The sequence below is a fragment of the Stegostoma tigrinum genome, chromosome 29, assembly GCF_030684315.1.
Source record: "Stegostoma tigrinum isolate sSteTig4 chromosome 29, sSteTig4.hap1, whole genome shotgun sequence".
Lineage (NCBI taxonomy): Eukaryota > Metazoa > Chordata > Chondrichthyes > Orectolobiformes > Stegostomatidae > Stegostoma > Stegostoma tigrinum.
In genome coordinates, this window is record NC_081382.1 from 36,613,948 (window position 1) to 36,629,542 (window position 15,595).

The 15,595-nt window shown below is 45.8% G+C and overlaps 1 protein-coding gene across 2 annotated transcripts in view; it reads right to left on the reverse strand.

The window, feature by feature from the left end:
• Positions 1-15,595, reverse strand: part of cercam (cerebral endothelial cell adhesion molecule) — a 91,452-nt gene that overhangs the window by 18,446 nt on the left and 57,411 nt on the right. Inside the window, exons 10-13 of one of the 2 annotated variants that reach the window (XM_059638295.1) lie at positions 13,971-14,103; positions 11,993-12,120; positions 7,815-8,018; positions 2,040-2,140 (exon numbers count right to left, since the gene is read on the reverse strand). In XM_059638295.1, coding sequence (XP_059494278.1) covers positions 2,040-2,140; positions 7,815-8,018; positions 11,993-12,120; positions 13,971-14,103 — 566 coding nt within the window. The remainder of the gene's footprint in view (positions 1-2,039; positions 2,141-7,814; positions 8,019-11,992; positions 12,121-13,970; positions 14,104-15,595) is intronic. The other variant, XM_048559240.2, reaches the window with a different exon arrangement.

The following is a 15,595-nucleotide window of genomic DNA, read 5'->3' on the forward strand; positions in this document are numbered from 1 at the left end:
GCAACAGCAGACAGGGCCTGAGTTTAACATTTTGTCTGAAAGACAGGCACCTTTTGTGCGGCCCTCCTTCAGTCCTGAAGCCTGGGTTATCTGTTCAAGTCTCTCAAAGTGGACTTGAAGCCACAACCATGAGACTCAGAAGCAACATTGCTCCCCCAGTGAGACATGGCTGATATATATAACAACACCAGAGGGTGTAGTCTCAGAATAAAGGGGCACCAATTTAAGACTGAGGTAAGGAGGAATTTCTTCTCTCACGATTGTGAACCTTTGGAATTCCTTGCCACAGACAGCTGTTGGGGCAAACTCCCTACGTATATTTAAGGCAGAGCTGGATAGATTCTTGATCAGTCAGGGAATCAAGGATTATGGAGAACGGCTGTGGACTTGAAGAATGATGGATTAGACAGGTGGTGGAGTAGGCTTTAGGGGCCAAATGGCCTATTTCTTATGGTCTTAGCTCACACAACTGGGTAACATTTCTTCAGATCCAGACATACCTGCTACCTGCTGTAAGTCTGTGATCTCAACCACAGTCGAGTCAACTTGACCAGCAGATGACCTCCTTTCCTCAGAGAAAAGAAGATTATCTCACAAAGGCTAAAGGAACTTTCCTTCCCTGATGAATTCCTGCACCTCAACAACAACTTGTAATTTATTGCAGAAGTTTAATCGTGACATCAATTTTCCAGGCATTCTGCTCAACACTAGTAATGATGACTGTGGTTACTCCAGATTCCTTTCCTCCTACACTTCTTTTGGACCTTCTGCTATGTTACTTAACGCCGAAAGATTTAGGCTACTGAAATAAACAGCAAGAGCTGGACCATTCCAGTCCTAGTGGCCAATCCCAAAGTACAGCTTCAGAGATAATGGGAACTGCAGATGCTGGAGAATCCAAGATAATAAAATGTGAGGCTGGATGAACACAGCAGGCCCAGCAGCATCTCAGGAGCACAAAAGCTGACGTTTCAGGCCTAGACCCTTCATCAGAGAGGGGGATGGGGAGAGGGAACTGGAATAAATAGGGAGAGACGGGGAGGCGGACCGAAGATGGAGAGTAAAGAAGATAGGTGGAGAGAGTATAGGTGGGGAGGTAGGGAGGGCATAGGTCAGTCCAGGGAAGACGGACAGGTCAAGGAGGTGGGATGAGGTTAGTAGGTAGATGGGGGTGCGGCTTGGGGTGGGAGGAAGGGATGGGTGAGAGGAAGAACAGGTTAGGGAGGCAGAGACAGGAACCTGTTCTTCCTCTCACCCATCCCTTCCTCCCTGTACTATCTCAGGACTCTTGATGAACTTCTGCAGTGCATCTTGTAGATGGTACACACTGCTGTTATTGAGTATCAAATGGTGAAAGGATAGATAGGATGTTTTGTCCTATTTAGTGTTAAGCTTGATAATATTGAAACTGCACTCAGCCAGACAGATGGACAGTACAAGTAACTCTATCCAAAGCATATTGTGTGATTTTGTATTAGTGCGGTGTTTAGAATGCTTTTATCACACAGATTCCCTGAACAGGGACATGTTCATTTCTGTTTGAACAAGATTACCGCTCATGTCCGGTCACGGTTTAAAACAAAGTGCCCCTCCCAAGCAGTGCTTCCACCCTTCTCCTTCCTGCTCAACTCTTCCATCCTCCTAAACCCTCACTCCTTCCCAATAGCCAGCTCTTAGTGGTGAGTAGGGTTGGAACTGGTAACTGGGAGACTGGAAGCAGGAATTATGTCGAAAGAGTTAAAGTTAATAGTAGAATTATTCTTAGCTAGAATTTATAAGTTACCATATAGTTAGATGATCTTTGAGCCAATGAGGTTCATGGCAGTCAGTCAGAAACATAACACACGCTTATTTACATGCTTTCTTATGGGAAAGAGATTCAGGTTTGAGTTATTTAGCACACCACTTTTGAAGAATACATTAGGCATTTAAAGGGACAAATGTATTGCATTACGCTCCTGACATGTGGCTTATAGATTGTGGACAGTTCTGGGGAGTTAGGAGGAGAGTTACTCGCCACATGATTCCCAGCCTCTGACCTGCTCTTGTAGCCACAGTATTTGTATGACTGGTCCAGTTCAGCTTTCGGTCAATGGTAACCCCCAGGGTACTGCTGGTGGAGGATTCAGCGGTGATAATGCTGTTGAATGTCAAGGGAAGATGGTTAGATTCAGTCTTATTGGGAATGATTTTTGCCTGGTATTTGCGTGGCACTATTGTAACTTGCCACTTAACTGCTCAAACCTGAGTGTAGTCCAGGTCTTGTTGCACACAGGGACAGACAGTTTCAGTACTGAGGAGTTATAAATGGTACATTCATGTGAAAATGCTTTGACCATTTTAGTGTTGCCTCACTCACACCACTTTCAGCTCTACAGCTGCCTGACACCAACAGACCACAACTTTCCTCAACACATCTACCAGACAGTTTGGCTCCCATTAATGGGTTTGCAAATTAGTACCAGATTTTATTCTGCTCAGGGCGAATCCGAATATGCATAGCTCAATTTTTTTTTCTGGTTTTGAGTTTTGCTTTCAAGCTCACACTTCTGTTCATCATCAATTTTCAGCTCCATGATAACATCCGCTCCACTATCATTGAAACTCTGTTGCATAGCTCCAAATATAATCTTCCTTAATCTTCTGACAATCTACATTCCAGCTTACACAAGATCCAGTCCTTAAGCTATACTTTCCATCATTTTGACCTTTTTAAAAATCATTCCATGGTCCTGACCTGAACTACCTTCACAACTTTTTTCAAATTGGTCTCCCAACTCACTTCCCCCACTCCACCAGACATTGTCCTCTCACTCGGGTCTGCTGTGCACCCCTCTCTTCCTGCATTTCAAAAGGGCAGAGCTTTCCACCACCAAAATCATTCATTCTCGCTGGGACTCCCTCTTCCTGAATTTACCCCAGACTCTGAATGCCTCCTTAAAATCTACCCTTTCAATTCCTTCCTTCTGCCACCTCCTGCTAATATCTGTGGGACATATTTCTCTGTTCAAGGTGCGGCTGTAGTATTGGCTGTGTGCTAGTGATGATCATTATCACATTGCCGAGAATTCAAAAGCAAGACCAGCCCTGTGCTTTAAGTAAACTCAACATCATCTCCTTGGGTTCAACACATTTCACCCTGGCTATATACACCGTTCGGAAGTAAGCCTGTTAGTCCAGAGAACCTGTGAGTAATAACCAGTGGACAGCAAAGAGAACAGCACTGAGGAACAAAATTAGTCTCTGTTCAAAGTCCCTGTTAGCAGCTGTGTCCAACGTCTGTAATAGAAGTAAGAGGAAGCTTATTGTCCAAAAAGGAAACTCTCTCTCACTTCTGGTCTGAGTTGATTGCCTCTTTTCACGCCCCTTGCTGTTATTGATACCACTCAGATCACTGTTCCTCAGAATTTCCATTTCTTGATCCTTTGAGCACCAACTTTACATCAGGTGATACAATTTTTCCTTGCTGGTACATTCTCTCTCTCTCTCTCTCTTCCATCCCCAATTTACCTTGAAGTGAGAAGTCCACTTGCTGATGAACCTATGGCAGCAGCCTACACATGGAGTCTTTTAATGTAAGGAGGCTGTTGCTCTGCAGTTAACATGCAGCCCTCCTGCTTCCACACCCAGCCACAGGTATCATGGAAGGATTGTCAGATTGATATTTAACCCGTTTGATAGCATTAAGAATGTGCCTTCTGCGGCTATAAAGTCCCAGAGGAGGATTCAAACTCAACAGTTTGCGACTCAGAGGGGCAGAAGCTACCCATTGCCACACAAGATCTTCATTGCATTGTCAGTGTTTACATCAAGACTCTTCATTGTATAATTATGATTGACGTTGGAGGGATGCACAGAGCCTTTATAGTCCCACTCCTGCAGTGATCATAGCAAATTTCAAATGTATCCAATGTGATAAATCATGAATTATAACAGTTACAGACTTTAGCCGGTTCAGAATCATAGAATCCCTACAGTACGGAAACAGGCCTTTCGGCCCAACAAATCCACACCTACCTCAGTGTATCCCACCCAGACCCATTCCCTGAACACTACAGGCAATTTAGCATGGACAATCCACCTAGCCTGCACATCTTTGGACTGTTGGAGGAAACCGGAGCACCCGGAGGAAACCCATGCAGACACGGGGAGAATGTGCAAACTCCACACAGACAGTCACCCGAGGGTGGAATTGAACCCGGGTCCCTGGCGCTGTGAGGCTGCAGTGCTAATCACTGCCAGTTTAGGACAACATGTTGCTTTCACAACAATAAAAACATATGTTTAGTAAACATAAAATTTAACCATGCAAAGATAATTGACAAAAATGGTTTTGACAGTGCAAAATCAAATATGACATATTCTAAGAGCCCAAACTTAACAAGGCAAACATGGGCAATAGATGAACAACTTACAGAAACACAAACTAGCAAATGCGATCAAACAGATCCTCAGATTTCTCTTGAGTCTCACCCAACACCACCATCACCAGATGTAAATGACACTGTGGGTCACCAAACCTCATTAAAACTTCAGTTCCAATGGCCTAGCCTTTATGCTCCCTCAAAAACCATGTCAGCAGGAACAGCCTCAACAAATGCTGAAATTCCATCATTCACACAGCGTCTCTGGAACTACTCTTCCCTGGGTTCTTGGATATTGAATTCCAGTCCCTGCTCACATGTTTCACCAAGCCAGTACTGGCCATGGATTTGATCACTCAACTCTAATCTGGCTCAGCTGCACAGATCAAATATGGCCTGAGGGTTTTCAACTCCCACTCTCTGCTTTACTGAACTATTAATCATCCCCAGATTTCTTTTAAGACTTCATAGCCTCAAGGCCTCCCTGAACCCTCAGTACACAGACCAATTCAAATTCTCTTGGGCTTTACTCAGTACCAACTACACAGAATTCATTTGGTTCAGCAGCACAACTGACAGAACCTGAGGATTGTCATTACTGGATTAGTGCTACATTGGTGAGTTGACAAGTATTCACTGTCACAAGAGGGATGCCTTCCATTTCACGGTTTGTTTGACAGTCACAAGCAGATTTTGTACACTTTGATGTGGGACCCTGAATATCATTGCTTGTTGCACTTGAATGAAATATTTGATTTTGTAAGTCTTTCTTGAGTTAAAGTGATTTAAAAGGATTTTTTTGTGAACGGGAATGCTTCATTATCAATTAAGATAAAAATTGCCAAAGTAAGAGATAACAAGGCTGAGATGGATGAACACAATGGGCCAAGCAGCATCATTACAGGAGCAGGAAAGCTGATGTTTTGGGCCCAAACCCTTCTTCAGAAATAGGGGAGGGGCAAGGGATTCTGAAATAAATAGGGAGAGGGGAGGCGGATAGAAGATGGATAAAGGAGAAGGTAGGTGGAGAGTAGACAGACAGGTCAAAGAGGCGGGAATGGAGCCAGTAAAGGTGAGTGTAGGTGGGGAGGTAGGAAGGAGACAGGTCAGTCCAGGGAGGATGGACAGGTCAAGGGGCAAGGATGAGTAGGTAGGAGGAGATGGGGGTGGGGCTTGAGGTGGCAGGAGGTGATACTGGGAGGATAGACAGGTTAGGGAGGCGGGGACAAGCTGGGCTGGTTTTGGGATGCGGTAGGTGGAGGGGGCAGGATTTTGAAGCTGGTGAAGTCCACATTGATACCATATGGCTGCAGGGTTCCCAAGCAGAATATGAGTTGCTGTTCCTGCAACCTTCGGGTGGCATCATTGTGGCACTGCAGGAAGCCCAGGATGGACGTGTCATCTAAAGAATGGGAGGGGGAGTTGAAATGGTTCGCGACCGGGAGGTGCAGCTGTTTATTGCTAACCGAGCGTAGGTGTTCTGCAAAGCGGTCCCCAAGCCTCCGCTTCATTTCCCCAATGGAGAGGAGGCCACATCAGGAACAGCGGATACAGTATTCCATATTAGAAGATGTGCAGGTGAACATCTGTTTGAGGTGGAAAGTCTTCTTGGGGCCTGGGATGGGGGAGGTGTAGGGGCAGGTGTAACACTTCCTGCAGTTGCAGGGAAAAGTGCCGGTTGCGGTGGGGCTGGAGGGGAGTGTGGAGCGGACAAGGGAGTCCTGGGAGAGAATGGTCCCTCTGGAAAGCAGATAGGGTGGGGAGGGAAAAATGTCTTTGGTGGTGGGGTCAGATTGCAGATGGCGGGAGTGTCAGAGGATGATGCATTGGATCTGGAGGTTGGTGGGTGGTACGTGAGCATGAGGGGGATTTTGTTTTGGTTGTCATTTCTGGGGAGGGGGTATGAGGGATGAGTTGCGGGAAATGCGGGAGACACGGGTCGAGGGCGTTCTCAACCACCGAGGGTTTGGGAGTGGGGGGGGGGGGGGGGGGGTGGGAGTTGCAGTCCTTGAAAAACGAAGACATCTGAGATGTATGGGAGTGGAATGCCTCATCCTGGGAGCAGTTGCAGCGGAGGCGAAGGAATTGGGTGGGAGGAGGTGTATTCTAGGTAGCTGTTGGAGTCGTTTTCCAGGTGGTTGCCAGAGATGGAATTAGAGGGGCCCAGGAAGGAGAGAGAGGTATCAGAGGTGGTCCAGGCGAACTTAAGGTTGGGGTGGAAGGTGTTGGTGAAGTGGATGAACTGTTCAAGCTCCTTGAGGGAGCATGAGGCAGCACTCATACAGTCATCAATACAACGGAGGAAGAGGTGGGGTTTAGGGCCAGTGTAGCCACGGAAATCATCATCGCCATCGCCAAAGTAAGGTTGTCCTCTCCTTCGAGGGAGAGGTGACTGGTGAACTAAGGGTCACTGCACTTCAGATGATGGGAGAGTTTGAGAAGGAGAAGTCCTTCATGGTAACTTCAGCTGCTGTGGGAATTGAACCCATGTTGTTAGGGTCACTCTGCATTACAAATCAGCCAGCCAGCAAACTGAGCTAACTAAACCCCTACACAGTCAATACAGCAACATCTTCAACAGTTACTTGATTTAACAGAACTTCATTTTTCCTTATCTGTGCATGGATCCTGAGGTCTGCCAATAGTGGATACAAATTGAGCTGACACAATAGATGCAAAGCTAAAACATAGAGCTTATAGCTTAGCATGAAGTGGCACATGGCTATGGAGTATATGGGGTGGGATATGCAGGGGGTGGTGTACGTCCAGTGTGGAGTGGCATGGGTTGGTGTGGACGGGAGATGTTGGTTTGAGAGCTAGAGCGATGTTTTGTGCGTTGAACATTCTTTCCAAACCTTGGACTCAGTGCCAGAGGCCCAAGGCAGGAGTTCCATCCATACCACATCCTCCCTATGCCTTCCAACATCACCTGTCCTAACTTCCAATCCGGACTCCATCCTGAAGCACCCCCAACAGGGAGGAAAAAGCAACACACAGCACTCCACTCTCCCCAGAGTGAAAAAGAAAGACTGCAATTTTAAAGATAGTAGGAACTGCAGATGATGGGGAATCTGAGATAACAAGGTGTAGAGCTGTATGAACACAGGGTCTAAGCCCGAAACATCGGCCTTTCTGCTCCTCTAAAGCTGCTTGGCCTGCTGAGCTCATCCAGCTCTACACCTTGTCTCTTGCAATTTTAAAGGCTGGTTTTGAAAAACCAGGAGTTCTTTCTGATCACCAGACCCAGGGAGGAGAAAAGGTACTTGCCCCTTGCCACTCCACCTCTATATCCCAATATATAGCTTCTCGCCTTTGTTTCTGTACTGGGTGTGTCCTAAATAGCAGGAATTATTTTGCCCATGAATAAGAAGAAAGCAGACACTGGTGGCTATGTTACAGAGATTGTCTCATTCCGACCTGCATGTTGCATATGAAAAGCGATGGACTCACTTTGTGTGCTTGTCGTACATGATGGGCAAGAACTCGTCCACAGGAAGTATCTTTTTCAACGGATCCGAGTCGATCAATTTTTTCGCTCCCTGCCATGAAATGGCATAAGCCAGAGTCCAGTAGGAATACCCAGCGACCACCAGATTCTGAACATTCGCTGAAGCCTCCTCTTGTTTGGGATTCACTCGTTTCCGACCAAGGTAGCTGGAAAATTTTTAAAAAACACTTATTTTCTCTAAGCTTCATACTTGACCTTCCTGAAAAATTCTAAAGAAATTTCCTCCCCCACTCTGAGGTTTCAACCATAAATAAATGGCTGAGGTCATTCAGAGGCATAAAGAGTTAGGAAGGGCTGGCTCCTACATTGTTATTGAAGTGAGAAATTTGAGCCTGTTAGTTGCTGGGTGGCTCATACATGGCTTTAAAAACATTGAACAGCATAATACAGATGGAGACTGAGCAGCCCATCATACCTCTATTGGCTCTTTTGAAGAACAATCCAGGTAGCTCCATACTCCGAGATAATAAAGTGTGAAGCTGGATGAACACAGCAGGCCAAGCAGCATCTCAGGAGCACAAAAGCTGACGTTTCGGGCCTAGACCCTTCATCAGAGAGCTCTCTGATGAAGGGTCTAGGCCCGAAACGTCAGCTTTTGTGCTCCTGAGATGCTGCTTGGCCTGCTGTGTTCATCCAGCTTCACACTTTATTATCTTGGATTCTCCAGCATCTGCAGTTCCCATTATCTCTAGCTCCATACTCCTGCTCTTTCCCTATATCCTCACATCATTTTCTCTTTCAGTAATTTAACCAGTTCCCTTTTGAAGGCTGTGATAACAAGGCATAGAGCTGGATGAACACAGGAGGCCAGGCAGCATCAGAGGAGCAGGAAAGCTGACGTTTCGGGCCCAAACCCTTCTTCAGAAATGGGGGAGGGGAAATGGATTCTGAAATAAATAGGGAGAGAGGGGGAGGCGGACAGAAGATGGATAAAGGAGAAGATACGTGGAGAGGAGACAGGCAGGTCAAAGAGGTGGGGTTGGAGCCAGTAAAGGTGAGTGTACGTGGGGCATTAGGGAGGGGATAGGTCAGTCCAGGGAGGATGGACAGGTCAAGGGGATGGGATGAGGCTAGTAGGTAGGAGATGGGGGTGGGGCTTGAGGTGGAAGGAGGGGACAGGTTAGGGAGGCAGGGTCAAGCTGGGCTAGTTTTGGGATGTGGTAGGGGGAGGGGTGGAATTTTGAAGCTTGTGAAGTCTACATTGATACCATTGGGCTGCAGGGTGCCCAAGTGGAATGTGAGTTGCTGTTCCTGCAAACTTCGGGTGGCATCATTGTGGCACTGCAGGAGGCCCATGATGAACATGTCATCTAAAGAATGGGAGGGGGAGTTGAAATGGTTCATGACTGGGAGGTGCAGTTGTTTAGTGCGAACCGAGTGGAGGTTTTCTGCAAGGCAGTCCCCACGCCTCCGCTTCATTTCCACGATGTACAGGAGGCCACAACGGGAACAGTGGATACAGTATCCCACGTTAGAAGATGTGTAGGTGACCATCTGTTTGATGTGGAAGGTCTTCTTGGGGCCTGGGATGAGGGTGAGGGGGTAGGTGTAGCACTTCCTGCAGTTGCAGGGAAAAGTGCCGAGTGTGGTGGGGCTGGAGGGGAGTGTGGAGCAGACAAGGGATTCCCAGGAGAGAGTGGTCCCTCCGGAAAGCAGGTAAGGGTGGGGATAGAAAAATGTCTTGGGTGGTGGGGTCAGATTGCAGATGGCGGAAGTGTCGGAGAATGATGCTTTGGATCCAGAGGTTGGTGGCGTGGTACGTAAGGATGATAGGGCTTCTGTTTTGGTTGTTATTGCGGGGAGGGGGTGTGAGGAATGAGTTGCGGGAAATGTTCTCGACCACGGTGTGGGGTGAAGTTGCAGTCCTTGAAAAACGAGGCTGGGAGCAAATGGAGCGGAGGCAAAGGAATTGGGAATAGGGGATGGCATGTTTGCAGGAAGGTGGGTGGTAGGAGGTGTATTCTAGGTAGCTGTGGGAGTCGGTGGGCTTAAAATGGATATCGGTTTCCAGGTGGTTGCCAGAGATGGAAACACAGAGGTCCAGAAAGGAGACAGAGGTATCGGAGATGGTCCAGGCGAACTTAAGGTTGGGCTGGAAGGTGTTGGTGGAGAGGATGAACTGTTCAAGCTCCTCATGGGAGCACGAGTCAGTGCCAATACATTCATCGACGTAATGGAGGAAGAGATGGGGGCAGGGCCAGTGTAGCTTCCGAAGAGGGACTGTTCCACGTAACCTACAACGAAGCAGGCATAGCTCGGGCCCATGCGGGAACCCACGGCCACTCCCTTTGTCTGTAGGAAGTTTGATAGCTGCTGTTGATTCTGTCAGGCACAGCATTTTGAATCCTAAGCAATCTACAATATCCCGATGCCAAAAATTGCATTCCATTTTGCATCTGGTTAATTTGTCAATTTCCTTAAATCTGTACCCACGGGGATCAATCCTCCAACCATAGGAAACAGTTACTCTTTACTTATTCCAGCGTTTGTGATTTTAAACACTTCTATCAATTGCCTTTTAATTCAAAGGAGAACAACCCCGGTTTCTCCAGTCTATGTAACTGTAATGAAACTCCTGCCTGGGCCCATTTTGGTAAATCTCTTCCCTCCATGCAGCAAAGATTACCCGCCTTTCCAACCAAGTAGTGCCCAAAATTGGGCACAATACTCCAAATGGGGTCAAATTCATACTGAACATAACTTCCTGGTGGAAAACAAGAAAATGCTGGAGATCACAGCAGGTCAGGCAGCATCGATGGAGAGAAAGTAAGCTCATATTTTGAGTCTAAATGACATTTCATCAGAGCTGACGTGAGCCGTGGAGGGGGCAGCATTTACATCACATCCCCTCTGATGAAGAGTCATCTAGACTCGAAACGTTAGTTCGCTCTCTCTCCATGGATGCTGCCTAATAATCTCCAGTAACTTTTATTTTCAGTATAGGTTCCAGTGATCAGCAGTAATTTGTTCCTTTAATCTCCTGGGTTTTGGACTCGATGGGCTGAATGCTACTAGCACCTGAATGACAGGAACAGAAGAGGTAGTGGATGTGGGAAGATGCTGTCACATTGGGGGTCCATGCAGTGACAAATCTGGTGGGGCTAGTGGAAAAGTCAACCACAGTCTCTTCAACCCTGGCCATTGGCAGCTATTGCTGTAACCCCCTTCCTTCCTTTCCCAGTTTCCCTACAATTCCTCTTTTCGCATTCGCCTGAAAACCTAGCTCGCCTGTCCTGAGATAGTAGGAACTACAGATGCTGGAGAATCTGAGATAACAAGATGTAGAGCTGAATGAACACAGCAGGCCAAGCAGCACCAGAGGAGCAGGAAGGCTGACGTTTCGGGTCTAGACCCTTTTTCAAGTCCTGAAACGTCGGCCTTCCTGCTCCTCTCACCTGTCCTGATTTCTCCACATGTGGGTCAGCGTCAAATCTTCCTTGATAACACTCCTGTCGAGTTTCTTTGGTCATAAAAGCGCTATATAAATGCAAGTTGTTGTCACCCTGCATTACGATCTCTGCTAGACAGTGACAGCGTATTTGGCACCAGGACTGGAACTGGCAAGAAACCTTGCAGTCACCTATGGTATGAGATGAACAGAGCGTGACACAGAAATGAAAGATAAAGACAAAGGAATGCGTTCTAAGGGACAGTACACACTGGGCTCAAAATGTGACTCTCTCTCCCACACCCACTGAGTTTCTCCATCCACTTTGTATTTTATATAAGAGGAAGGTGGGGGTGAATACAATGACATACACATAATATAGAAATGGACACGGAGGAAGACAGAGGCAGATATCATTTACAAAAATGTACAACTCATACAGAAATCACAGGCAGTTCAAATGGTTCATTCAACCAAAAGGGTTACAAATAGCTTAAACGCCCCGATGCGTGCACTCACCCTTAGCCATCCAGAGCTATATAATCACCTGGGACAGGTAAAAACCGGAAATGATCCAGGGCAATCGGGAAAATAAAACAGGAAACTTCTCTCCAATTGCCCCCAAACTGCAGTCCAGCCCATCTCCATGAGACTGACATTAGTCCATGTGATTGGTGCTGATACAGGTACTGAATACATTCATTAAATTCAGCATCGCTAATGATTACTTACATCAGGTCCCAATTCAATCCAACATCCTCTACTTCTCTCAGCAGTCTCACCAGCTTCCTCTTGAAGTAAACCTCAAACCTCACATCATCTTCAAACACCACAGCCTTGCTCAGGTTTCGATCCACAACCTGCGATCACAGTGTAATAAATAGGCCTTGAAGGAGTTGCAGTGGAGATTCATCAGGAGGGTGACATATCAAAGAGTTTCAAAATATAAGAACAGGGTGTAGCCACTAGTCTTTTATTCCCTGGCTATAGAAATCGGAAGAATTCTCTGCTGGGCGTGCTTAGGAAGTCACATGGAGTTACTGGGAGAAACTATTTCCAGTGGTACAGGATATCTAGAACATAGGGACAGGTTGTCCAAATTGAAGATCCTCACCAGTCAGGACGGAAACCAGGAACCATTTGTCTCACAAATGGTAGCAGAAATCTAGAATTCTCTGAGGAGGCTCAGGCCTTTGGAACTTTTAACATTGAGGTAGATATATTTTCAACTGATAAGGATAATAAGTTATACACAATAAAGGCCATGCAATTGAAGTGTGTTTCAGCCAGGATCTAATTAATTGGCAAAAACTATACCTGAAAAGCCTGTTAACTCAGTGACCAGAAGGTCCCAGGGTCATTTTCTAGTCTGTGCTAGGTTAGTCTCAACAACACTGGCAGTACTGGGGTTACAATTTACATAAGTGCTTCTGGTTTGGAATAGGAAAAATCTGACAAGTCTTGCCCTCCTGACCATTAGTGACACAAGTGCTCATGTGGTGTATAGATATAACACAGTCTGGAGCTGGAGGAACACAGCAGGCCAGGCAGCATCAGAGGAGCAGGAAAGATGACCTTTCGGGTCAGGACCCTTCTACGTCTGAATATTAGTGGTTTGCGAGATCTAACTCAAGTCGTGATTTAAGGGCAGTTTTGACGCATAACAGAGGCTAAAATGATATCAGGACGTGGCAATGTAAATGGAAACCATTGCCAAGCATAGACTCATTCTCATGAACTGGGTTCAACTAGCTCAGCAGAGATGGAGGGTTGTAGGTGACCTATGCAGTCCAATGCCACTTTGCACTGTCCTGCCAGTGCCTGTTAATGGCGAATTTGAAGCATCTTGCACAAGTTGGTTAAAAGTGAAGGATTCCTTGATGGGCTTAGTGGGATTCTAAGTGAAATGTCAGAGTAGCCCAAATTCAGTCTCCGGCCTCTGCCAAATTGGCCAACCACAGCCTCGGGAGGTGGTGCGACCACTACAATTGAATTCAACGGCTCACACCATTCAAAGCAAAGGAAAGATCAAAGCAGAGATGTTGTCCCTGGCTATAGCACAGTGTTGGAAACTGGGAGGATTGAGTTGATCTGTAATGGCCCCCACTCGCTAAAGCACACTGCTCATTCACATATATGAAGTTATTTTTCATTGAAGTAGGAAACAGACACCAGCACCAAGTCGTATCAGAGATAATGGGAACTGCAGATGCTGGGGAATCCAAGATAATAAAATGTGAGGCTGGATGAACACAGCAGGCCCAGCAGCATCTCAGGAGCACAAAAGCTGACGTTTCGGGCCTAGACCCTTCATCAGAAGGGTCTAGGCCCGAAACATCAGCTTTTGTGCTCCTGAGATGCTGCTGGGCCTGCTGTGTTCATCCAGCCTCACATTTTATTACCAGCACCAAGTCAACTGCTTGACACATGACTCAGCACTTCCCAGCCAGAAGAAACCCATATATGGTCAAATCTCCACACATTTTAATGTCAGCCAACACCCCCATTAAATACAAATTTGAAATGCAAATAGCCATGGCCAGCAGAACATTCCAGAGATAATATATTAGACACTGCACGATTTAATGGAGTAAACTCTGTGTTTCTAACTTTGGATCAAAGGATTTCAGACAGTAAACCCAGAAGAAAAACACAGCAGTTTGAAGAAAAACCACATTGTCTGCAAAGCCTGTACAGCAAAGACACTTACTTCTTTCCAGATGGAATAGTGACTAAGAAAACATCCAACTTCTCCCTTGGTTAGAGTTCTGCCAGAGAATGGATCATAATATCCAGGTAACATGTTGATTCCCATTGATTTTATGATGCTGCTGTTTAGAGCGCTGAGGAGAGCAAATTGAGAATGTCAGCAAATAGTTTCTCTGCCCTCAAATAAATAAAATGCACACAGCCCCACTGAGAGTAAGCTTCATCATGGTAACTCTATCAACTTTCAGCCAGACAGAAGTTAAGGGGTTTAAGCCCTACCCTGCCAGTGGCTCTGAACACATTATCTAAGCCAATACTACATTGTAATTTATTGCTGGAACTGCTCTTTCTTTTGGATGCAATGCTAAGCCGACTCTGTGCTTACCTGATTAAATATCCCATGTTACTCTGTAAAGCAGAACAGCAAGTTCTCCCCATGCTCTGGCCAAACCCCACACTAGATTAATCAAATCATTCATCTCACTAACATCTGGACTCTTTGCTGTGCACAAAACTGAGTGCTTTTGGGAAACAATAGCAGAAACAACACCTCAAAAAGATAAGTGAAGATGTTTGGGAGCTCCCTGAGATCATGTAGGAGGCTATATCAATTATTTTCTTGACTGAAATTCCATGTTCATTCTCTGGTCTGTGCTATGTTCATTCCCCTGGCCTGGTTCAGACAAAGTGGCCCTAAAGCTAGCTTTATACAGCCTGTGCTACAGCAGAGGAAAAACAGCCAAGATTTATGTAGCAGATCCACATATTCCTATGACAAACTTACCTTGTATTGGTTTGGTGTCAGATGAGAACAGGAAGTGTTTTAGTTTAGTAAAAATTATTATAATTTTGAGAGACATCCAAATGTAAGACACAAATGTTGGCAAGTGCAGATAAAGCAGAAGTTGATGTAATCAATTGCAGCCACCATGATATGCTTCATAGTTTTCTATACGTTAGCTCAGGTAACATGTATCACAAAGAATCGGGTTCTCAGTAAGTCAGGTATCTGGAAGTTTATTAACAAACTATGCACAGTAAGATGACACTAATAAAGTGCCCCTTCAAGATGGTGGCAGAGTAGGACGCTGCAGCCGGAGCTTGTCCACTCTGTTCATTGTTCTTCTGTTTTTCTCTATTTTTTTCTTTCCTCTTGTTGACTTTTCCTCCTTCTCTACCAGCCTCCAGCGATACGTCCTGGCCCAGCCCCATGATCCTGGAGGTGAAGCCTGGCGCTGACTGGAGGCTAGGTACAGTGTGGTGTTTTGGACGACCACTGCTCTCGACTTTTATTTCTGCAATGCTGGACATTTTATTCACCTATTTCCCGAGACCTTGTAACTAAAGAAGCTGCACATAAGTACCTTGGTCCCTAAGATGGCAGTGTAAGTGGCGGCATATAACTTTTCACTGTACTCATTGAGTATATGTGACAATAAAGCCATTTATTCATTCATTAATCTCACACTTACTATATATAGTCTGGGTACTACATTTACTTAAATGACTGCTACATTAAATAGATGATGGACTATAACTGCCTGCTTATTAATAGACTAACAACTGACTGAATGCACAAAAATGGAGTCCTCTTATACGGCAGCATTGCCTTTTATTAATTTTATC